The 25,086-nt window shown below is 43.4% G+C and overlaps 1 protein-coding gene across 3 annotated transcripts in view; it reads right to left on the bottom strand.

Moving 5' to 3' along the window:
• MED13L (mediator complex subunit 13L) overlaps window positions 1-25,086 on the bottom strand; it is a 388,748-nt gene that overhangs the window by 37,619 nt on the left and 326,043 nt on the right. For 2 of the 3 annotated variants that reach the window (XM_036755938.1, XM_036755945.1), the window contains exons 10-17: window positions 18,870-19,601; window positions 17,809-18,031; window positions 16,655-16,760; window positions 16,295-16,419; window positions 14,862-14,961; window positions 4,919-5,139; window positions 4,370-4,575; window positions 553-1,475 (exon numbers count right to left, since the gene is read on the bottom strand). In XM_036755938.1, coding sequence (XP_036611833.1) covers window positions 553-1,475; window positions 4,370-4,575; window positions 4,919-5,139; window positions 14,862-14,961; window positions 16,295-16,419; window positions 16,655-16,760; window positions 17,809-18,031; window positions 18,870-19,601 — 2,636 coding nt within the window. The remainder of the gene's footprint in view (window positions 1-552; window positions 1,476-4,369; window positions 4,576-4,918; window positions 5,140-14,861; window positions 14,962-16,294; window positions 16,420-16,654; window positions 16,761-17,808; window positions 18,032-18,869; window positions 19,602-25,086) is intronic. The other variant, XM_036755952.1, reaches the window with a different exon arrangement.

Below are 25,086 nucleotides of genomic sequence, written 5' to 3'. Positions count from 1 at the left end.
GAGAGTTTTGAGTAGAGGAATAAACAGGCCCATCTGTATATTAAGATTATTCCAGGCTGCTATATGTAGGCTCCAAAGAGGCAGCAAGGTCTAATAGATGCAGAGTTGGCTTTGGAGCCAGGAAAACCTGGGTTCACATGCCATCTATGACACCCACATCCTGCCATGTGACCCAACCAGTGTCTCAAAGCTCTGGGCAGTGCAGACCTGCCTTGAGAGAGGGAGCTTCCTTACCTGGGAATTGTCTCCATCCCAGGCCTGCCCTCTATCCCTTATTCAATACAAAGGGTCTGGATTAAAGAGGAGGCAAGAGACAAGGAGGCCTGTCAGGAGAAGCTCAAATGCAGAATAATTTCAGCACGCACTTGGATTTTAGACTCCATTTCCTTCTGTTTTAAAAAGGGTCCAGACTGAGTTTTGGTTTCCATAGCTTTTTTGGTCCCAATTACAAGGAAAGTTGACAACAGGTATCAAACAAGATGTCACCGCAAGTCCCCTTCACCTAAGATGGTTCTAAGCAGAACCATCAGGGCTTTCGACCCTGAGACCTACCATTGCTGTGCGGCCAAGAGTGGACGGTGGCACTTCGGACGAGGGCTTCGTCCACTCTCCCACCAGTAGGGTTGTCGACATACTGCCGCCCCTGCTCCAGCGCATTGACGCACTCTGTCCAAGAGTCATTGTGATCTGCTTGGACCCTGTCGTAACTCCAGTGTGTCCCAGGGAGGGGGTGGCGGTGACTGGGGGAGACACAGCCCAGGCAGCTCAGGGCTGTGAATGGCTGTGTGTGCTGGTTCTGGAGGAGCAGGAGGAGGCTGACAGGGGGCTCCTGGGCCTTCCGGGCCCCCTCCATCTGAGGCAGGAAGGCAGTCTGACACATCATTAACCGCCGCTCGGCTGCCTGGCCGAGATCTGAGTTCTTCCCAAAAATATCCACTTCATCTTCAATAAAAAGCCCAGAATTATAGCCCAGCTTGCGGTTCATGATAGCACTGAAGCCGCAAGTGCAGCGGTACTGGTCCTCGTTGGAAGAGTCGGGGATGTAGAGCCCAACGTCTGCCCCTTTAATATTCATGTTGCAGGCACATATGCAGCAGCTGTCAAAGTTCCGGTCTTTGAAGACATTCAGCACTGAGTCCGAGAGAATCAGGGTGACGTACAGACTGTGGGCCTCGGGCACGGGCTGGGCAGTAGCAGGCTCCACGGAGCTGAGCGGCCTCGTGGTGGACGGTGTGGAGGCCGGCGACCCCTGCTCGGTGCCGTCGTACTTAACAGACCCCTGGCCGCTGGCCGTGCCGCCGCCTCTGGGGGTCCGCGGGGTCCGAGGTGTCCGAGGCGTCGGCACAGAGAAGCGAGGAGTAGCCGGGGAGGGCAGCACGCCTGCCCCACTGTTGCTGGCTGGAGCCGCACTGTTCAGCGTCACGGGCGTATTCAGGTAATCCTGGTCTGCGAGGCTGCCAACGCTAGGCACGTTACTAAGGCAGAAAGAACAGCGGTATATGAGAAGCTCCTTCCCAAAAAGGCTGTCTCCACTCAGCCACCCCACCTTCATCTTCTCTATCATTTCTCATTAAGGTCCAACATTGGCTCACTATTTGCAAAAATAGGGGTGGGGGTGGGGCTGACTTAATTACTAGCAGACTTATTTAGGATTCTATTTTTAACAGTAATCACAACTGATTCCTACTGATCAGACTAAAGTTATTTTGGTTGAAAATGTTTATAATGTTATCCTCCAAACAATACACATCGAAGAGTTAGACAGGTGACTGACAATATCACATGCTCAACATACATCTGAGGTATGCTCAGACAGAAACAGATTCAGCTCAGGAGGCAGCTGGGGAGGGGGCGGTGGCAGTGGGGAAGGCTCAAATCCAGCCTCAGATACGAGCTGTTTTACTCTGGCCAAGTCACTTAACCTCAGTTTCCTCATTAAAAAGATGAAGCTAATAGCACCTTTTCAGGGCTGCTGGGAGTGTTAGATGAGATGACATTTACAAAGCCCTCTGAACACTTTAAAGTGCTGTGTAATCCTCACCACGGTCATTATTGCTATTACCACCCCAACCACCCATTTCTAACTAGGGAGTTGAGTCAGCAGATGTGGATCAAGTCTTGGTCATTGCCACTGAGTTTCTGTGACTATGGATGAGTCCCTTAACTTTCTTCACCTGTGAAATGCAGGCCCTTGTGGTCCTAGATTGATGACCCTGTGATCCCCATCTCCCGACCTCCCTGGACCTCATCTGTAAAATGAGGGCCTGGGACTAGATGGCTTCTGAGGCCCCTGAAGCTCCAGAGCTGTGACCTTCCTTCTATCTACACACTTTCACAGGGTCATTGCAAGGAAAAATCGCAGACACTTCAGAGCACGTAGAATTTAGAGTCGTCAAAGAATGCAGAGCTCTTCCAGTCCAATGCCAGCATTTTACAGATAAGGAAAGTGGATGCCCTGAAAGGGTTAAGTGGCTGACCTAAGGTCACTGAGGTGATAGGCAGGGAAGACAGGATTCGAACCAGTCCTCTGACTCTAAACCCAATGCTTTTTCCCATAGGACACATATTGTCCACCCTAAACATAACATGTGGACACACGCACACACAAAAGTAGAGATGAATTATACACATTTCCCTTTTTAATACTAGTCAATTATGGGAAAACAAAGCCTAACGTCAAAATGTCAGTGGAAAACAGATAGCTCCTGGAAAGTTCTCTTGACAAATTTTATTGAAACAGCCTATCTCTGAGAACAGAGAGCTCATTCTTAGCTTCTGAGAAGAAAGTTCTCTGATTTTCAAGCTGTCTTTTCGTGCATTCTAACATTGTACTCAAATGAATACCCCTACAAAGAGCTGCCCATTCATTCAACCCTCTCAAGAAGTCATTCTTTAGAATCACTTTCTTGTGTTTAGGCTAGCCCTGCCCAAATCCCCAGAATAAGTGATGGCGATGTGGGCTACATAGGGAAGCTGAAACACAGTGACCACACAGTGTCCACCTCTGATCAGTGAGAAAAGGTGACCTGGAAATCATTATTAGTAAGCGTTACCTATTTAGGGTCCACAATAACAATCATTACTTTGGTTAGATTGATTTCAAACTCAAAGTTTCTTTTTCAATGAAAACAGGAAATTAATGAGCAGTTTAGACAAGAAAAAAAATAAATTATTTCCTCAGTAGTGCTTATGGCTTATATGGATTATCATCCACCATTCTTCGAAAGGGCAAGAGGAAATATTGAAAGTTCTAAGCAAAAGACTTAAAGATTTGAATGATTTCCCCTATAAAAATTATTCCCAAATAGGAAACAACCAAATACTGGTTTCAATATCTATCGAACAGAGTAAACTTGAAAAGTGGGTTCTGGGAGTTCCTGTATCTGTGATCTCAAGGTGACGTAAAATGCTCACATTAAACAGGCTGCTTTCCCAGCAAGAGAGCAAGAAGACACAGGCAGTCACACATGACCTGATCTCGGAGGCCATGGCACACGGAAACAAAGGCTGAAGCCACTTCAACTTTGATTGAATCACAAATGACATGTCTGTAATCTGACTGGAACAGCAATCTTTTCAGTCATTTCAATGATCACCTTGATGATCTGATTTTAACATGGGAAAATTAGGCCTTTCTCATAATGGACACTTAGCAGTACAATGTTTACAACCCTGTGAAGTACGCAGTAGAGATAGCATTATGGCTATTATACAGATGAGAAACTGAGGGCCCGAGAGATAAAGTGACGTGTCCATGGTCTGAGAGGTAGGATTTTAACTCAAACATTTCTCCCTCCTAGTCAAGCTCTCTATCCAACCACACCATTCTTTATCAAATGTCAATAACATTTTTCTTCAGCTGCACAAACTACATCCCAAGTATTCTAAGAACCTACCCACCCTCCTCCCCACAAACACCCAACCACCTGCACCTTAGGCCCTTAGGACTGGTTTGTGACTTGGCAGTACAGGGTAAGAAAACATCAAGATTTCATTGCAAGTTCCTTCAAGAAAATGTTTGAATTCAGCTCTACAAATAAAAGGAAGCACTTAATGTAGTATCTCTTTTGCCTGCTGTAATCAAGGCCTTTGCTTAGAAGTAGATGCTCTGGGTTTATCGTGTGAGCTCTGACAGACAGTTCTGTGTACAAATAGCCTACGGTTTTCTCACATGAAACTCAGTTTGAAAAGATATAATGTCATTTCCAACAGGTGATGATGCCCACAAAAACAAGGTGAGCTGTTATTATGGGGGTTTCAAAAAATGTGCCTGTTGTCCCCACATACAAATATTTGGTTAAGAAAAGCCTATCTAAGGTGGCAAAGTGAGAAGCAAGATCACCCCCCCACCCCCACCCCAAGCACGTACTTGTAGCCATCCCGGACAAAGGCAGCTGTGGGCGGCAGAGGCAGCTGCTCAATTTTGGGAGGAGCTGCCCAGGAGGGCCTGAAGAGGCAGGCATCTGGCACCTTCAGAGGCAGCAGGCACTGGCTAGGCAGCATCTTCAGTGGAGCAAACAGAGAGGAACCTACAAAAGGCTGCAAGGTGGGAACTTGGTACACGTAGGAAAAGTCCTGTGAAACCAAGGCAGGAGGGTCATGTGAGGGCAATTCAAAAAAAATTAACATTTTGGGAAGAGCTATCAAGAAGAAAACAGAGAACAACCCAAATTCTCTTAAATTACCTGATGTCATTAACTACTAAAAACACAGACTAAGATATGTATTTATACCAAGTTTTTTTAAATAATACATCAATGTCTAAAACATACCCATTCAAAGATTTTTTTAGTGAATCCTACACAACAATTTCACTCTATCACAGAAACATCTGCCTATGAAATAATACATACATTTCCCATTTTACAATAGTTCTCACAGAGCCTCCTGGGAGTCTGTCCTGCTTCTGCGGCCTTACCTTAATCTCTTCAGGTTTAGGACTTCCTAACCCGTCTTCCACTTCCATTTTGAATTCTGTGATTTGGGTGGAAACCATGCTGACCATAGGGCTCTCCATCATGCCCAATGCTGTCACGGTCTCAGAGCTGATGCCATCTTTATAATTCATTACAGGAGAGAATGCAGGATGTTGTTCCAAAGATGGAGGAGTGGGAAACATCCTTTGCAGATCTGCCACTGCTAAGGGGGAAGAACAGACAGACATTCAAAGATCACCCTTCCTTTTTAGGAGCATTTTCATCATGGCTAAGTACTAAGTGCTCTCTTTGGCACAGAACACTATGTTGCTAATTAAATGGTGACATTACATAGAACAAATATACATGTAACTGGTGAGAGTAACAATTGAAGCTATTAGGATAACTATTAGCAAGAATTAATTTTGTTCTGGAACTGGATAGCTATTTGTACCTTATTATGAGGGTTGGCAGTGATTAAACAATCAAAAAGCTCCTGGCCTTCAGATCTTATTCCCCCTCAATCAATGGCAATGCTATAAAATCTAAAGGGAAAAGTTAACCACATAGAAAATGGAAGTTATAAGATGGGATGCCCCTTTCTGAAAGTAAGTATTTTCTATTTACAAAGATGCATGAAGCATTTCAACTTTGGTTAGTGAAAAACTAACTCACGGATCTTACTAAGCATTCATATTTGGGAGATTAAGGAATCTTGATGCCATCTCTTAACACTATGTGAAACTGTGCTACCAAGCCTGAGTCTAAGTCTCAAAACACTCTAAACTGTCATTCAGGACTAACTTCCTTTGATGATTATTTTTCAGGTTTGATATTACAGCAAAACAGTATGTTTCAGAGTTGAGATACTTAGAATAGTAATGTGGCATTAATTTATAACAAAGATATCCTTGGTGATGAATAGAAGTCTGACTTTGTAGGATTTGGCACTTAGCCAAATGGACTGAATGGTGGAGTGATCTAACCATGGGGTCAAGAAGACCTCAGTCCAATTAGAACCCCTTACACACCTCTGCTGTGTGACCCTGGCAATTTCTCAATGCCCCTGGCACCTTCCTAAGCCCCTAACTAGCAGAGTAAGGGACAGTATACACTAGTAGAAGTTCCTCAACAATGAAACTCACCTGATCCATTAAAACATTTTAAAAGTGAATTTTTAAAAATGTGATTGTTTCCCAAGAACAGCTGCACATAAAGTAACTCAGTTACTGAATTCAGAAAATGTGTGCATGTGCACAGGCACACTTAGGAAAAGGAATCCACACCTCTGAAACTGGCTTTTTAAAATATATATACAAAAAAAAAATATGTATATATATATATATATATATATATATATATATATATATATATATATATATATATATATATATATACAATGACATTTGGTATTGAAATAGAAAGCCCCATGCCCCATCTAGAGAGTCAGGCTTGAAGAGAGCTCCCTACAGCCACGGCCAGACTTTTCTCAAATCTTCACAAATCGGCCACTTGGTGATTCTATCTCCCAATCTTTATGAAAATGGAGTTTGGTTGCTGGAGGACAAAGCAAGGACTCAGCACCTACCATCCAGCTCATTAGTTGAGCCTTTCCTCTAACTTCTCATGCTACTAGTTCCCAAGACACTACAATCATAGTGGAATAGGTCCTAGTGCAAAGGATCTCAGGGCACATTAAGCCCATCTACAAATTGCAGGTCAAGGCATTGTTTTACTCTATTAGGGACATCAGCATTCCTCACAGGGTCACCTAGTGTACACAAAGTGCAGCAGTGAAGAATTTGGCCACTAGGTGGTGCTTGTGCAGCAGGCTGAGCTCTGAGCACGTCACTGATTTAGGATTCGATAGATGGATTTACCAATTTCCTGCTTCCTTTTCTTTCTCTTTTTTCTGGCATCACTAGATTTAAGCAGCCTGTTGGTAACCTCACTTATTCAGACTAATCTGTCACTTTTGCCATATAAATGACCAACTAGGAAACCAAACCAAACCTGGTGGTCCGCTTCTACTCAGGGGGTCTAGCCTGCGGCTCCTGGGGCTGGGAGTGAGGAGGCTCATCCCAGCCATCACCAAACTGCTCTGAGCCTGCTGCCTCAGCGCTGAGAGGAAAAGAACAGACCAGTTGGTGTCAGGTTCCTTTCAGTCCTACAAACATCTGGTTCCGTGATCCAAGCACAGGAGATATGTACTGCTTTAGGACACGCAGAACTATCCAAGCAGACACAAAGAGCCGGAGCCCAGTGGAAAGGGCACAGGGCGACAGATTACAAGCCTTAATTTCCTCCTGCTTCTATAAAACCTTACGCTTGTTAGGGCTGGCATTCAGACGCTGCTTAGTAAACTTTAAAGTTCAACATAAAAGTAAGAGTATTAATTACTGTTGCTACCCCAAATACTTCACCCAATCCTATCTCCACTCTAGGCAACTTTTGCCTCTCTTCTCTGTACCCAGATCATCATCCTCGGGACCAGACCCCCAAAGACCCTTCCCCTCCTCAGCTTGGGGCCCGTGGGATGAGTGAGGCTGAACTCTGACATAACCAGCCCCAGAGCGTTACTATCCCATTCGACCACCCACCTTGGTACTCTGCTTTGAGTTCTGGGGCTCCTCACCTCCCTAGAACAATAGCCTTCACACCAGATCTCCAGAGACCATCTCTTTCCTACCCCCTCAAACTGCCATCCTAGAGCTCACAGGATAAGGGATCTAGCGCTGGGAGGGATCTCAGTCCAATCTTCTCATATCACAAAGAAACTGAGGCCCTGGGAGATAAAATGACATCCCTGAAGTGACAAATGTTACAATCAGAAGAGCAGTATCTGAACTGAGCTCCTCTGACTCCAAAGCTCTTTCCCATTATACCAAGGTCAGATTTGGAACTCATCCTGAGACTGGACTGTGCTGATTGTTGAGCGAATGCAGTCACCCAACACATTCCACCTACCTGGCCCCACCCCTGGCATCTTGCTCTGCGACCTTATCTATGGTCACCCCCTCTTCTGCCCAATATCTCTTGTTCTGGAAACAGTCATCAAATCAATAGCACCATGACTTCTAGAAAGAGAGTGATAATCAACTGCCCTATGCTCTCCTCACTATCCTGCTAATCTCTGGCCAATCTACCTTCTCTGGCCACCATTCTCACGAATTGATGGATATTGCATATGGATAGAGACAGATTGATAAGAGATTGATAGATATAGAAAGACAATAGATAAGAACACAGAGTTAGATGATAGCTATGGGTATAGACCAATATGAATACAGATAGATGATAGATAGCAGATGTGGATATAGATAGATATGGGGAGAGAGGAGGGAGGGAGGAAGAGAGAGAGAGAGATAACACGAGAACAGTCTTCCAACATTAGAATCTGAACTCCCTGAGGGCAGCAGAATGCTATACACTTTCATGTGTATCATAAGGGTGCAAGCACTTAAATCCTTAAATTAATAGCATTCCATGGTCTTGGATGTCCTGAGACACACCCCCGTCCTCATCCAGCAGGGTCTACAAGCTCGGTCCCAGCCCTATGGTTAGCCTGGAGGTTTCTGGACCACCCACAGAGCAGGGGAAATCTTGGAGAATCATTTGTCCTCTGAATATTCAAGTAAACAAAGGAAAACCCAAGTAAGTAGGTCAGTCCAAAGGCATTGACAGCCTCTCAGTCTTCACGTTGAATCAAATGCAATAGTTAAGTTTAATCATTATTTAAGAGGAAAAAGTCACAGCATGAATGTAAAAAATCTCTACTTAATTGGTTCAATACTTAAGTCAAACAATAAGTATTTACTTGCTCTGTATCAAATTCTGTGAAGAGAAAGAAAATCCAAAGACCTCAGAGTTGGAAGGGGCCTCAAAAGCCATAGAGGCCTCTTGACAACGCCCCCCCAACGAAGGGTCATGCAGTCTCCAATCCTCAGCAATTCCCTTTGGCAGCCCACTCCTTGGGACAACTCCTGTGCAGAGGAACTCGACCTCCTCCTCTACAATGTACTTCTCTGCCCAGGAGAATGAGCCTAAACCCTCCTTCACATGAAGCCCTTTATCATCGAGACCTACTCTTGTCCAGGCTAAAGGCCTCTAGTTGACCCTGAAGTGCATCCTCCCTAGAATTAAAAACAGCGTTTCAGGTGGGCTCACAAGTCAGCAGATCTGGGGTTAAATTTGCTCCTGACACTGACCTCTGGGACACATTCCCCCCAATCCCCACCCTCTGCCTCACAGATCACAGTGTCTTTATCTGTACAAGGATGTGGATGGATCAGATGGCCTCTGAGGTCCTTTCCAGTGCCACATCAATGATCCTATGAGCCTTAAATGCAGCCAAAGACTGGGTTGGGTTTTTTTTGGCTGCCATATTGCATTATTGATCTCATAATGAGTTTACCGTCAATGAAACCCCTCAAGTTTTGTTCAGGTGGCTGCTGGCTAGCTGTATTTTTTCCATTTGATAAACCTTTAGTGCACATTTTTTGAACCCAAGTGTAAGACTTTGCATTTATCTGTATTAAATTTAAAATTATATAAATCATATAATGTGTTAGAGAGAAAAAACACAGAACTATAGGTTTAAAATTGAATGTGCACTTAGAGGACATTTTATAGATGGAGAAACAAACTCAAAGAGGCTGTCGTACACTTGCTCCAGGTAGTGTGAGAACTCAGATTGAAAGTTGGGTTTTTTGTCCCAGCTCCAGCAATCTGGCCACCATGATATACCATCTGCCCAACCCCCCTCCCAAACCTTATGCTTCCTTCCAGTCTGATAAGTACATCACCAATGGCTTCACCCAAGTCACAGAGAAAAAAGGAAGCAGCTCACAACCGCTCAGAGACTTCCTTCCAGGTTGATATTAAGCCATTAATGACTACTCCTGACTACTATGGGGGGGTCTGACTTGCCAAGCCATTCCAAATTCACCTACCTGTCCTCCATCTAGCCCCCATCTTTGGCATAAGAATCTCATGAAAGCACTGTAGTGTTCCCTAGGTCCAGATCTATCCATTGCATCACATAGCAGCTTGGAGATTTCTGCGTGTGTGTGTGTGTGTGTGTGTGTGTGCGCGTGTGTGTGCATGCGTGAATAGATATAAATATATAGATAGATATATAGTATTTCCATATATACTGAAATGTTATTCCAATTCTCCCCACCCCATGAACTCTATGGTCCCTCTTTAAGAAGTATTCCTTGTTACGAGTGTGTTCCAGATATGGTTCCCATACATGACACTTATGATGGTGAATTTGCCTTGTTGATTAAGTCCTTTAATTCATCCTAACTATCCACATTTTCAGTTCAGACTTTTTGTCTGAAGTTTTCCTCATTTGTATATTAAATTTATCAATCAAGAAGCATTTATTAAGTACCTACTATGTGTTAGGCACCCTGCTAATCCTGGGCACACAGACAAAAACAAAAAAAGTAGAAAAAGTGTCCTTGACCTCAAAAAATTTTCATTCTTCTGGAGGAAAATAACATGTACACAGATAAGCAGATGCAAAACATAGTTTTGTTAAAAGTCAATACAAGGTAAATTAGGAGAGGGGCAGGGCACGGTTCAGAACACTAACAAGCATAAGGATCTGGAATGAACTTGTTCAAGAGCCAGGACTGAAAGTGAGCCATGAAGAGAGGAGGCACAGGAGAGGAGGGTAGGCACTGCACAACCACTCACACGTGCACGCGCATGCAAACATACACGCCCAAATGTGCACACACATGCACGCATGAGAGGCATCATGCAAAGGTGGAGGGCGAATGGACCAGCCAGCTTGCCCAAGGGTGTTTGACTGCAGGGGCACGAAGGGGAGCCCCATCTCTGTACAACATTATATAGTCCCTCCTCTCATTCCAGCCCTTCTTGGGTCATTGCATCTTACTAATTTCTGGGCATGAGGTTTTCTTCATACTTTGTAGCTACTCTCTATTATAATATCTGGCCAAATACTCATACACATGTATAAATATACGTGTATACACACACACACACACACACACACACACACACACACAGTTTTTTCTGTCCCCTCTTGATTATCATTTTAAGACTCTAGGCAGTGCTGACCAGCCTGTGATGGGTGGGAGGCAGTTCTGTCCTTCCAATAAGGAAGGTCACAATCCTTCTTCTGACACTCTGACACACATCACTGAGCTTCCATGAGCCTCAGCTTCTTATGTTACAATGTAGGGATGTTGTGAAGCTCAGAGAAGGTAATGGATATAAAGCATTTAGCTAACATTCAAGTGCTATGTAAATCTCGATAATCAATACTGTTATTATTAGGTTTTCTCTATCTCTGGCCAGGAGTCTGTCATTTCTATATTTAAAACATGCCCCGCAAAGTAGGAATTAGACTACCTTGCATTAGTTTATCTGAAAAAGATCTCGGGGCTTGGGAGGACTACAAGGTCGGTCACTACAACTGTGTGATGTGGCCTCTGCAAAAGCTATTAGGTCCTTAAGAGCCTCAAGTAAGGAATCAGTAAGCTGGCCACTCTCTGTCCTGCTCCTATCATCCTCCAAGTGCTAGACCACAGAAAGACCAGTGGGAAATAACTGTAGAACATGCAGAGGGCACTCAGAAAGACCCTCTGAAAGATCTGGGGATGGTGAGCCTGGAGAAGACCATGGGGAGACAGGAGAGCAGCCACCTGTATCTTAAGGGCTCTCACATGGCAGGAATCCGACTTGCTTCCTGGTCCCCAAGGGGCAGAGATCCAAACATGGTGGCTGGTGGAATTAGGCTGGATTTCACGCAAAACCTTCCTCCTAATTCTGATTCTCCACAAGGGCATCAGTGGGGTCCCTTTCATTGTGTTCTCGTAAGTGCAGGCTAGATAGTCACTTGTAGGGGATGATCGAAGGTGGACTGTTGGTCGGCAAAAGGCTAACCTCTGATATCCTTAGACACAACGCCTGTCCTTAAGGGGCTACACCTGAGTTGTGGCCTCTATCTTATTCAAACACCTGTCAGGCATTTCCAAAGCCAGGCCCAGAGGAAGGCTCAGCTCAGAGATGATGGCTTTCGTGGAGTTCACACAAATACAAATGACAGACCCAAGAATGTACAAGTGTATGTCTGCGGGATTAGCAATCATCCTGGAGGGTGAGGGCACGGGCATTCCAGGCCTAGAAAACAGAGTAGACAAAGGTATGGAGGCAGGAAAGCATGGCTGAACAGACTGCACATAGGAGAGGGGTGATCATGAGAGAAGGTTGGAAAGGCGGGCACGATGCCTTCAGTGCCAGAATGACACATCTGACATTTGGGAGGAAATGAGGAGCGACATGGGGCATCAGGAAGAAGAAAAGATGGATAGATGGATGGAGGGGATCCTGGAAGCAAAGTGACAAAGGGTAATTGCAACACTGCAGGCGGTTGGCAAAGAGACCGTGTGTAGCGGCACTAAGAGGAGAGACACCACGCAGGAAGAACGGCAGGCACGGCTCCTGTTTGTGTGGGAGAGGAACAGTGAGGGAGGATCCCGAGAGAATAGGGGGAGGGGTTGAAATATGGGAGAAGGGTGAAGGATGGGGCTACAGACAGAAATAGGGAAGTCAGAAGGAGGACTCCAGACTGACTGAGTTTAAGAGGTTAGGAAGAAATAGAGGGATGTCCCCTAATACAACCCATGGGTCAAGGTGGATAATGGATGCTTAAGAAGTACTAAGACTGATTCTCCTGTTCCATCCATGCTGATCACCTGACCCTGACACCCAGCAGGCAAGGTGCTTTCATTTGCTTTCTCAGTCCTGCTGATGGACTTGTTCTGATCCATGCACACACTCTCATTTGGTCCCCCTTGAGAGCAATAACACTTATATTCAGGCCAAGTAGCTAAAGCTAGGGATGGGGTAAAGCTTTGAAAATCCACTCAGAAGTGATAATAACTGGTCTACCCTGAGGCCTAGGAAAGGTGTGACTGGTAACTACACTAAGGACCTGGTCACTTCTCATTCAGAAGTGGAGAGAGTCTTCCTCATGCACTGGCCTTTGGCTCCCAAGGATTCCACAACCCCACCTGCCTCAGGGTTAGGATGCCACGTCCAAGGATGAGGCGAGAGGAAACAAGGCAAACCTCACAAGCAGGGGCAAGGCTTTCTGAAGCACATGCCACACTGGTAGGTGAGGGTGTGCTCGGCTTCATCATAAGCCTGAGACATGAAAATAAAGGATAGGTTTGCTGAGGACGCTTACAATATAATTCCTTTGCACCCAACTTTTCAGAAGTGCAGGTTTTAAATAAAGCACAGTGCACCTGTTATTTTAAAGGCCTAACATGAACTGCAGCTGATAAAAATGAATGGGCACCTGTGGGCACCTCAAAGCAAATGTGGTCTACCTGAAAGTCAGAGGTACAGCTTCAGGGGGTATTTCCACAGTGCCAAACTTCAGGTATCATCAACATTTATAAAATCATACAGAATGAGATAAAGGACTAAACCCATGATGAAATCACTCAGACTAAAGGGTTTTTGGTTTGTTTTCTTAAGTGTAACAAAAAATCCAGCCACAGTAATCCCAAAGGGCAAAAAATAGAGTTGAAAATTGGCCCCCAAGTGCCTTGTTTTTTTTCTCCCCTAAAAACAAATTTCTTGACATTTAAAATATAACATTTGCCTTTTCTCTCTGTCAGAAAAAATAACTATATCCCTATACTCCCAATACTTATCAAAACATAAATCTGGACAAACTAGAAATGTTGAGTTGATATCCATTTAGAGTAGTCTCTGGCACTCTTATGAGATACTTCACATTCTTCGACTGGAATAATCACGCCGGCATTGTAGGAACATCCTCAGGAAGGTGGGCAAGGACACCTACTGTAGGACAGTCGGTGATCACAGCTCTGTGAAGACTACAGCAGGGATTGCAACAGCTCACACATGTTGCTGTGTATCACTTGTTAATGTCAAAAGGGACAGAGAAGATTAAGTGGCTCAATGGGAGTGAAAGGATTCATTGATTTGGCCTATTCCACAGGCATCTATTTTACACTGTTTCTTTTAATCTTTGCATTCTGTGTTTGTACAATTCTGCAGTGCAGAGTCATAAAAAAAGAAAAATGTTTAATTAAAAAAAACTACAGCGACTGCCTGGCTATCATTATTCATTTTCACATGTGTCACGCTTGAGAAAGCTTTGCATATTTTAAAAAGCTATGGGATCTACTAAAGCTGTCACACTCCCATCTCTGTACACTCTATATGTCCACATTTGAGTAAATCAGTGTGGCCTTTATGGGTCCATAAAACTCTTTGACTCATCCCTGTGACATGGTGGTTTTTCCCCTCAATTTGTTCTCATTACCAGCTGAAGTTAATGAGAAGGTATTAAAGAATGATTTGCAGTGAAATTATATTTCTGCTTCAGAGTAGCCACACAGTTATTCTGACTTTCTTTGCTCTCATTTAATAGTCTGATTTCTTATGAATGTACTAGAAGGTAATTCCTCCTATTGTGAGCATACATATCAAATTAATTTTACCAACAAGAAAGTATCAAAAGTGGGTCATAGATCTGAAAATTGATCAGTGGAAACTGATACCCAGGATATTTTCTGGAATAATGCTTAAGAAAATGGATGCACACATGAAAATACTCTACCAACTTTTTCAATGAATAACGAACTGGAGTGGAGAGGGCAGCACCATACTTTCTAGAAAAGCACTGTTAGACAATGAAATACAGGTCAAATATTTCAAGTGTCTTAAAACAAAGAAAATCTTGCCCTGAAGTTTTGAGACAAAGAGCTGAAACTGTGCCAACTCTTGATTATGATTAGGTCCTGTCATTTTTGGAGGGCCAATCAAAATAATGAGTTCTAATTCTTAGTTTTAAGGGGAAAAAAGAAGTGCATATGACTCTAACATAGGAAATGAATGAAGCCAAAATGAAGCTGCTTTACTCACTTGGTGGGTAAGGAACTGCCATTCTCCCGTCTTTCCCCAGAGGTCGGTCCTCGGTTCCTACTGTCTGGATTTTTGATGACCGCAGTGCTGGTGATGCAGCCTGGAAAGAGATTTACAGGGAATATTTCATTTGCAAAGATGCGACAAGGGGGAAGAGTTGGCCTCGGAGGCCAGAGGACTTGGGATCAGGTACTATCTCTAACACACACTGTCGGTGCAATCCTGGACAACTCACTGAACCTCCTGGGACCCCCAGGCAATTCTCTAAGGCAAATCTAAGTACTCCTCACTATCTCTCACCCCACCCTCAAGTCCAAGCTGAGGTCAAGACATGTTGACTTCACCTTTGCAGCATCTTTTGAATACAGCCCTTCCTCTCCTCTGACACTGCCCCACCTTGGGCCTGTGGGTCAGTCTGCCTGCCTCTAGTACCTGCCCTCTCCACTCCAATTCATCCTCCATTCAGCCACTAAACTAATTTTTCTAAAGCTCGGGTCCAACCATGATACATCCCTTCCCCACTTCCTCAATAAGCTCCCATGGCTCCCTGTCACCTCCAAGAGAAAATACAAAATGGCTTCAAAGACTCTCATAACCTTCTCCCTCCCACCCTTCCAGTCTTCTCATCCCTTACTCCGACCATGTACTCTTCGATCTAGGGGCCCTGGCCTCCTGGCTAGTCCACGAACAAGACATTTCATTTCTCAGCTCTACGCATTCTTTCTAGCTGTCCCTCATGTTTGGAGGACTCTCCCACCTCTGCGCCAACTACTGACCTCCCTGGCTTCCTTTAAGTCCTACCTAAAATGCCACCTTCTACAGGAAGCCATCCCTGACACCAATTCTGTACAGAGCTTGCTTTGTATATATTTGTTTGCATGTTATTTTCCTCCATTAGACTGTAAGCTCCTTGAGGGCAGGTACTGTCTTTTGCTCCTCCTTTGTATCCCCAGCTCTTAGCACAGTATCTGGGGCAGCATGGAATAAACATTTACTGATTGATTAAATAAAATATTGGCAAATATCATTTCTAAATTAAAATGTGTGCATGAAGGTTATTTCAAAGATTTGCTAACAGATCCAGGTAATGTCCCAAACTCCTAAATCCCATGATATTTAGGAAGATTTCAAAAAATAAACTTGAAAAACATTCCAAATCTAAAAATCATGGTGAGAAGCCATGTATCAGGTACTAAGGATAAAAGATACCATGTAGTACTAACTTTACCATTTTAGCTACATGCACCAAGCATCGTGTAAAGGATTCAAAACTGGAAATTACATCTTAACTTGCACTGATTAGAAAAGAGTTATGAATGAGTAAAATACCCACTTAGCCCCCAAACTTAACTTTACTAATTTCAGGAACAGTCAACAACAGACAACATATTTTCTGACCATGGACTTGACTTAGCCTCTACGAACAGACTCACCCCAAGTTCATCCTCATCAGAATTATCAAAGATGTTGTCCAAGTCATGGAGTGAAGGGGCCAGATCAGTCACCTGCGTAAGGCTGCTGGGGCCTGCTCTACCGGCAGCACTCTCCTGACGGACGTCTGTGGGAAAGGAGAAAAAAACCAGGGCCCACAAAGGCAGGATGAGGGGTGCCAATGGGTATTACCTTTCCTATGGCTTTTCTTACATTTAGAATCAGATTACGATTTGATCATCAATTGGGAAAGTAGGAGTAAAACATTATGTAAAAGCTGGTGATTGTGTTAATAGAAAAGAACCTGCTCTCTCACCTTATTTTACCACTTAACTAAAGAGGGTAAATACTATTTTACACACCTGTTTTTGGAGCAGAACTGAAAATAGACATGGCATCCTTCCCATCGGGCACTGGTGTGGAATGACCTGGTGGAGGGATCTCTTTTGTACCAAATCCATCTTCAGACTGTGTAAGAAATTCAGTAATAATGAACACATGCCCAGCAAACCAAGAGTATGAAACAGGGAGAGCAAGAGCTAAGAAATAGAGGGGTTAAGGTGAGAAATAATAGGTAAAAAGGCTCTCCATAGGATCTAGGCAGCCAAGGGAGAAAGGGCTGCCCTTTACCCTAGGCATCTGGCTAGTGTGGCCACTCAACCTTCAGCCAAAAATACTCCCACTTTCTTCTGAACTCTGAGTAAATCTTTCTGAAGCAGAGGTTTTGTCTGAAGCACCCTCATATAAGTGTGACTGCAGCAGTCACAAAGAGTTCAAATCCAGTCATTTAACCTTCAGGTGGCCTCAGTTTCCTCATATGTAAATGAGGATAATAACATCCTCTATCTCCAAGAGTTGTGGTGAGGACCCAATGAAATGATGTTTGTAAAACACTTCACAAACCTTAAAGCACTATAGAAATGCTGGCAATTTTTATTAGGTATGTATTTGTCAATGCTAGAAATTTGCATTTTTAAACCACAGTACTGCCTGTGGGCACATGCACACACTCATCTAGTTCTCTAGATAGTGATTTCTCCTAAATAACCACCAGAACTATGCTTACCTTCAGAACTATTAATCTAAATTTCTTTATAATGGTCTAGTATTTTAGCCTGTCTTACATTTCAAGAACAATAATAGAATTTCTCACTATTTCAAATGACACCCCCAATGTTAATTTTTTTTTTTTTACAAAGGGAAGAGACCAAAGACCAAGATCAGTCATAATGTATATCAACTGTGAGAACCATTGTTCAAATTTCAAATACTTGGAACAATTCCAAAAAATAAATATGCAGGAATTTGTATAGGCGAGGAGATGGGTGGTGTATTTGGCTCTCAGTGTTTGGGTCAACGTTTAACACGGGGAGAAGCAGGGTGCAAAGAGCAGCAATAACGTGTCATATGCTTGAGGCATTTCTATACACAGTGATCCTGCTTTTAAATAACTTTCAGCTCATACCGCTAGAGATGGCTAATAAACACCATCTAATCTCACGGGTCAGCACAGTACCTTATTCTTTTTTAGCGCATCTTTCTCCGTTCCAAGTTTGCATTTCTTGTTGCCGGTGAAGCTATACTTGATGTCACCGTCCTCAAAGGTATATGGGTCACTGGCATCGCCCAGGGTCTCTGCAGGCTGCTGCATCCGAGGTGATGGGTCAAGGTAGCCTGCCTGCCCCTGGGCCTGCTTGTCTTCCCAGATTTTAAACCGTTTGTTAGGTTGTGCTAAGAGTCTAAGGAAGTAAAAGAAATCTACTTACTACTTGCCTAAAAGTGGAAAGCTGAGATTCTCTCCACTTTTTATTGAGTACATCAGAGAAGGAGCATGCGTAACAAATAAGGATGCAAACAAACTAATATGGAACAGTGGACAGGTGAAACCTAGAAAACACATTTACATTAGGACAAACCCAACTATCCCAGAAACTGTTTGATTTCTGTTCTTGACAAATCAAACAATTTAATAAATCTTGGTCTACTGAGAAGGAATGTAACGATTATGTGCTTTAAAAAAATTTTCCAGCACATTTGTAGGATTGCTGATTTATTTCCTTAAAAATTTCTTTGGTGAGACAGTTGTGGACAAATGCCCCCAAATTTAGAGCATGTGTAGTCATTCATAGACCAATACATGCACACAAGCAATATAAGTGATCATACCCATGTATGATCACTTCCTCATGTATGAACCCTCCTCAAATACTTTAGCTTTGTGAACAAAAGATGATATGCCAGCAGAATAGGGAGAAATACGGGAGTGCAATTCTATTTTGTTTTTACATCAAACAGCATTTGGGTAGTCAGTGAACATGAACTGCTTTCTCTAAGCCTGATTTTTAAAACTTCCTGTGCTTAAATTATGACCCTCTGTTCTAATTCTCTCTTTGACTTTTCTGATTATTTAATCTTTTTATTAAAACATCTTAGGAAAGTTTCTGTGGTTTACTAAGGCTAAAAGCCTTACTGAGAGAGATAGTGAATGGACAGAAGGAAAGTAAAACTTGTACTCTCATAAACAGAACCCTCTTGTCGAATGAGAATGAACCACGAATGTGGGGTCAATTTGCTCACCTTTTCAGTGCAGTGCTGTCTGAATTTATCTCTATCTTGACATCATATTGCTCACCCTGGAGCTCTGGAGGCCTGAACTCTGGGTCATCACTTGGTGGTAGGTGGTAACTGTGCCATTTATCAGCTGATTCATAACTGGGGGGCCCAATCCCACAGTACAAGGCTGTCTCACTGACCTCAGCCAGCAGAGGCAGTCTCTGGCCCACAAGAACAGTCCTGTCATCCAGGTTTGACAATGGCTGCAGTTCAAGTCCATTACTATAGAGGGCTGGATTCACAGGAATGGACGGTGGGTCCAAACTCTCTGCTTCCTGCCCTCTTGGCTGGGGGCTGAGGGTTGGTGGCAGAGGGGAAATGGGGGAATGGGGTGAATCCATGGGATTCAGATGCATTTGTTTGTTTGTGTTTCTGGAAGGCACAGCCAGCTGCTTATCATATTTCCTACCGCTCGGGACCTCCAAGGAGGAGTCGACCCCAGCCAAGGCCAGTTTCTGTCCCGGCGCATCCTGCTCCATGCATAACTCTTCACCCACAGAGGGCCTGTGGTGGAATGGCATCACAGGCCGCTTTGGAAGTTTGTCTCCTTTTTCTTGTCTTTCTGTTGTTTTGTGCTTAGAAGAGGCTGGAGGCGGCAAAGATGAAGAAGATGGTGGGCCGACAGCGAACCCTGGCTGTGATATTGAAGGGGGCCGGCTGGGCCCAACTGCACAACGCTGTTTGAAAACCTTATGCCTGGAATGAGAAAAGAAATAAAGTCAGCATAGAAAGGTTTCATTCTTATAAAGGGCAGTCTTTTCCAAGGAGACCAAAAGTGATGTTTCACGGAGCATCCATCTATTTTTGTAACTCACACTAAGCCTCCTAGGACACTGCAAGCGTCCATCTTTTAATTGCCCATAAATAAAGTAGCCTCAGTACAACTTAGGAGAATAAGAGGAATTAATCCCGAGAAGGCTGAATAGGTAGGAGATTCACTTGTGGAGAAATATAAATAGTGTGCTCCTACTCACTTTATTCAGAGGAATCTAATTATTTTCATACTGTTAAGGGCCTCATGACTTTCAAAAAATCTCTTTATATCACACAGGACTTAACAGAAAGGATGAGAACTGTCATGGCTAAGAAATGCTTTAATTAACAAAAAAAAAACCATTAACACCACAACTCCCCTAAACAATCCCCCCCCCCCCCCCCAACTCCATCTCATAACCTTTGTTGTTGCTTCCTCCAGACAGGGACTTAGAAAAGTCAGTGGATCCACAAGAAAGCTCCTTACTTAGCTAAGAAAAATCTTGGGCAGACAAGACACTGTTGTCTGGGAATCTCCTTGACCTCCTAATGAGATGTGCAATATAAAGTGAATATAGTAATACTGTGTGAGAAAGAAAGAGTAAAAGCAGCCTGCACTTCACAGACTCAAGTTTAAAAAGGGTGAGGATGACACCTGGCTGAGCCAAGGTCACTGGGTATGAGGCAGGAGAACCAAGGGTTGGAATTCTGAAGCTCGGTGGCCACTAGAAAGCCATTTGTCCTCATAGAGTCTCAGTTTCCTCATGTGTTAAATGGGGCTAAAAGTACCTGCATCACCTACATTACAGACCACTCTATGGAAGATGCTCCGCCCAATGTTAAGTGCCACAAAAATGTGGGTTATTACCATTATTTCTGTGGGTGAGAATGCAGAAAGAAGCTCTCACACACACTTGAGTAGGAGTAACCAGGCTGCTTCCTTCCTAACAAACTCCTGGGCAGTTGTTGGGGTGAGAAGCTGCTCAGTGGAGCCCTGAAAACCCCGCTGGTATTTAATCTGTACATAGAGCTGTGCAGCAGGTCAGCCAGATCCTGCCCAAGGATAAATCACTCCAGAAAAGAAAGCCTGGCCCTTGGACTGGCATTGGAGTAACCACTGAAGGCCACCAGGGTAGCATTAAATTACACAGAGCTACATGAAACGACACTCCAGTGGCTAATAAAACTGATTCTAGGGACATAATGGCATGGTTTAGCAAAAGAGCCACCTGGCCATCTTGACCTATAAAGATGTTAAACATGGAGACCTAGGGCTGTTCCATAATGGGGTTGGCTGCCTTGGAGTTGACAGGGTTTAAAAGGCCTGTCCAAAGCTGAGTGAGGCAGGAGGGTGCTGGTAATGGGGTGGGCAACATTCTCCAGAAGAACCATGTTTCCTTTATGGAAGCATTTGGCCAGATAGACATACAGACACAGAGATACAGAGAGAAAAAGAGAGAGGGAGAGACAGACACAAAGAGACACAAACACAGAGAGACAGAGAGGGAAAAGAAAAAGAAATGTCTGACCTCTGGCAGTTTACATCACCTGTTCACAGTTCACATATAAACACACACAAAGGAATGGAGGGGGGTGGATGGGATGCTAAGAAGCTGAGGGAAGAGAGAGAAGGCCTCTGACTGAGGTAGCACTCTAGCTGAACCCTGAGTAAGTAAGGCATTTTAAGCAGTAGCAGTGAGGAGAGAGAACATGCTAAGACTGGGATAAAGATGGGAGACTGAACTAGGAAACAAGCCTGTTTGTTTGGAATGAACCAAAGGAAGATCTATAAAGGTGGCTCAGAATATCTCTTTGGTACCCTCTGAATCCTCTTACATTGATATCAAAAAGGAATTCTTTCACAGCGTACAACAATATGGAGACACTGAAGCTTTCTGAGGCAGTGTGATAAAGTCTGCCTGCACTCTGGCTGTGTCACTTGGGCAGCTGTGTCTAGAGGAGAGCTGAGGCAGGAAGGCCCATCAGAGAGCTGCTGCCATAGCCCCCGGAAGAAGTGATGAGAGTGCTGGGGCATTCTATGGGGTCTGGCATGACTCTTGCTCATTCATCAGGCTTCCCTGCAGCTTCATCTAGCTCCCTTACTAATTCCTACCAGCAAGGCCCTGTCACCATGTCAGCACCTGGGCCAGTCTTTCCTACCTCTACCCTTATGGTGGTTTAGGTAGGTATCTCTAGGGGAAAGGCTGACATCTTTCTGGGGTACAACTCTATCCCTTATCAAGACTATACTATAAAACTACCCTACAGCTTGATCTGCTTCAGAAGAAGATTTTTTTATTAAGACTTGATAAGATTTTGCAAATTAGGGGAGCATGGGAGAAATTATCAGACCTTTGGCTAGGGGAAGAGTTCAGGAACAAATAAGAGATAGGTTCATGGGAAATAAAACTGATAATTTTGAGTATATAAATTAAAAGGTTCTTGCACAAACAAAACTAATGCAGCCAAAATTAGAAGGAAAGTAGGAAAAAATTTTACAATATACGTCTCTGGTAAAGATCTAATTTCTCAAATACATAGAGAACTGAGTCAAATTTATAAAAACAAAAGCGATTCTCCAGTTGATAAATGGCCAAAGTATATGAACAAGCAGTTTTCAGGGGAAGAAATCAAAGCTATCAATAGTCATATGAAAAAATGCTCTAGATCACTAATAATAAGAGAAATGTAAAATTAAAATAAATGAGGTATCACACCCACCAGATTGGTTACAATGACAGAAAAAGAAAATTACAAATGCTGGAGGGAATGTGGGAAAATAGGTACACTAATGCACTGCTGGTGGAGTTGTGAACTGGTCCAACCATTCTGGAGAACAATTTTGGAATTATGCTAGAATGGCCATAAAACTGTACAGACCCTTTGAGCCAGCATTACTGTTTCTTGGTTTATACCCCAAGGAGATCAGAGAAAAAGAAAAAGGACCCCATGCATAAAAATCTTTTTTAGCAGCTCTTTTTGTGTTAGCCAAGAATTAGAAACTGAGACAGGTGTCCATCAACTGGAGAATGCCTGAACAAGTTACAGTCTATGAACATGATAGAAAACTATTGTGCTAAAATAAATGATGAAAGGGATGGTTTCAGAAAAACCTTTCAGAAGACTTATATGAACTAATGTAGAGAGAGAAAAATCAGAAGAACAATCGACACAGTAACAGCAATATTGCAAAGCTAATCAACTGGGAAAGACTTACTGACTCTGATCAATACAATGATCCATAACAACTCCAAAGGACTCAGGAGATAAAATGCTAACCACCTCCACAAAGAGAACTGATGGAGTCAGAGTGAAGACTAAGGCATCTTTTTCTTTATTTTTCTTGCATTTTTTTTTTCAGAATGTGGCTAATGCAGAAATATGTTCTGCATGACTTTATAGATATAATGGGTGTTGTATTTTTTGCCTTGTCAATGGGTGAGGGAGGGAAAGAATTTGAAACTGAAAATTTTAAAAATTAAGACAAAAAATGTAATTAGGAAATATTTTCAAAAGAAATAAAAATGCAATAAAACATCGAAAGAAAGACTCTAAGACTTTGAATAGCCTTTGCCACAGCAAATCCTTAGAGGGAAGCAGGTTACTCCTTAATCAGAGGCCAAGCAGGAATTGCAGGTGCTTGGGTAGGAGACCAGAAGGCAGGGAGCACAGGGAGGTTACTGCTGAGTACAGCACAACAATGATTTCCTAAAGGCTCAGCTACAAATGGCTAAAAGTTTAAGAGGGAAAGAGGGAAGGAAGAAGAGGGTGTTTGAGATCTCATTTGTTGATACCCACAACCCTGTTCAATTCTGAACAGTCTGACTTCCCCCCCCAAGCAAATGAAGAAATACAATGACACTTTCACAAGGGAGATGGGAGTGTAGGAGGACACAGTCTCTATGTCTGGTGGTGAGGATGAACTACTTTTGATTTGTTTTGAGGGAGGGTTCCATGGTTGTGGGGTGAGGAAAACAATACAGAAGTTAATGCAATGAAAAAGCTAAAAGTCATCAATAATTTTTTTTTTAAAGAAATAGATTCAACAGGTCTTGGATTCTTAAAAAGCCTTTGGATCGAAATTTTACAGTAAGCCCTTTAAATTGGAGACCTGGCAGAGTTGAAAAAACTTTCTCTGGGGTTACCAACTTCAATAATTCTGCCACACTGAGAAATGGTCCTTGGTTAAGTGACCACTGTGTTTTAATGTCTCATTCCAAGTAGAGCTTGGCACTTAGTGGTTAAGCCTTTTCATGTTATCTAAAGATGTGTCACTGAAAGCCTCCAGCAATGAAAACATTCATTTGACTACCCCTCCATTCTCATTTTAACCTTCTCACAATAACACAAGGGGTCTTCCCAGGGACTCTGGCCAACCCCTTCACTCTCACATTCAAAGGGTTTTCGGCTCCACTGAGGCAGCTCACATGCATCTCTGCCCCTGTTTCCCAAGGACATTTTCTTGCTGCTCAGTGACTTTCATTCAACATTAAAGAGAAACACTCATCACTAAGTACAAGGTGCTGGGTTGAATGTTGCTGCAAAGCACAGCTCTCCTAGGTCACTACCTCCCCCACCATTGGCAGGAGAGGGAATGGGGTCAGTTATCATTATCACCAGTCAGATGGAGAAAGCTCCACCCAGAAAGGTGGGTGATTTAGCAGGGCTATGGGGACTGACCAAATCCTTAACAAAGGATTATTTTAATACTGACCCACTCCTAATACATTATCTAATTAGATTTCAATGGAACACATGTGCTGTGCAAATGAAGGTACCACTGAAAAAGAAACTATTAACTGGAATGATAATAGCATTGGAATCAACAGATAATAATAAAGAAATCTGTCCATTGACATCCAGATGTCTGTGACATAAAGCCCCAAGAGCTCCCTTCAGGACCCTCTTCTCTTCTTCCACTATACCACTTCACTTGGTGATCTCAGCTCCCATGGGTTTAATTACCATTTCTATGCTGATAATTATCAAGTCTACCAATCCTGCACCAATCTCTCTGCAGCCTTTCAGACATCTCAAACTAGATGTCCAGTAGACATCCAAGACTCAACTTGTCCAAAGCAGAACTATTGTCTTTCGCCCTAAACCATCCTCAACTCCCATGCTCATTATTATTTTTATTAAAGGGGCCATCAAGTCAAGACTCACTTCTTAAAGAGGCCTATTCACTAAGTGGGCATTGCTTCACTCAAAGTGAGAACTTAAAAGACCTTAGCTTAAAAGGGCCAAGGTCTCCCAATGCATCCTGGGCCATCTCTAGTCCTCCTGATGAATATCTGGGCACTGCACCCAGATGGCTCTGGAGAAGAAAGTGAGGCTGCTGACCTTGCACAGCTCTCCCTCACTCAAATCAAAGTCAACTGCAAGTTATGTCATGGTCCTCTTTGAGAATGAAGGACAAACTACATAA

Source organism: Trichosurus vulpecula, chromosome 1, assembly GCF_011100635.1.
Source record: "Trichosurus vulpecula isolate mTriVul1 chromosome 1, mTriVul1.pri, whole genome shotgun sequence".
In the NCBI taxonomy this organism is placed as follows: Eukaryota; Metazoa; Chordata; class Mammalia; order Diprotodontia; family Phalangeridae; genus Trichosurus; species Trichosurus vulpecula.
This window is presented reverse-complemented; position numbering and strand designations above follow the sequence as displayed.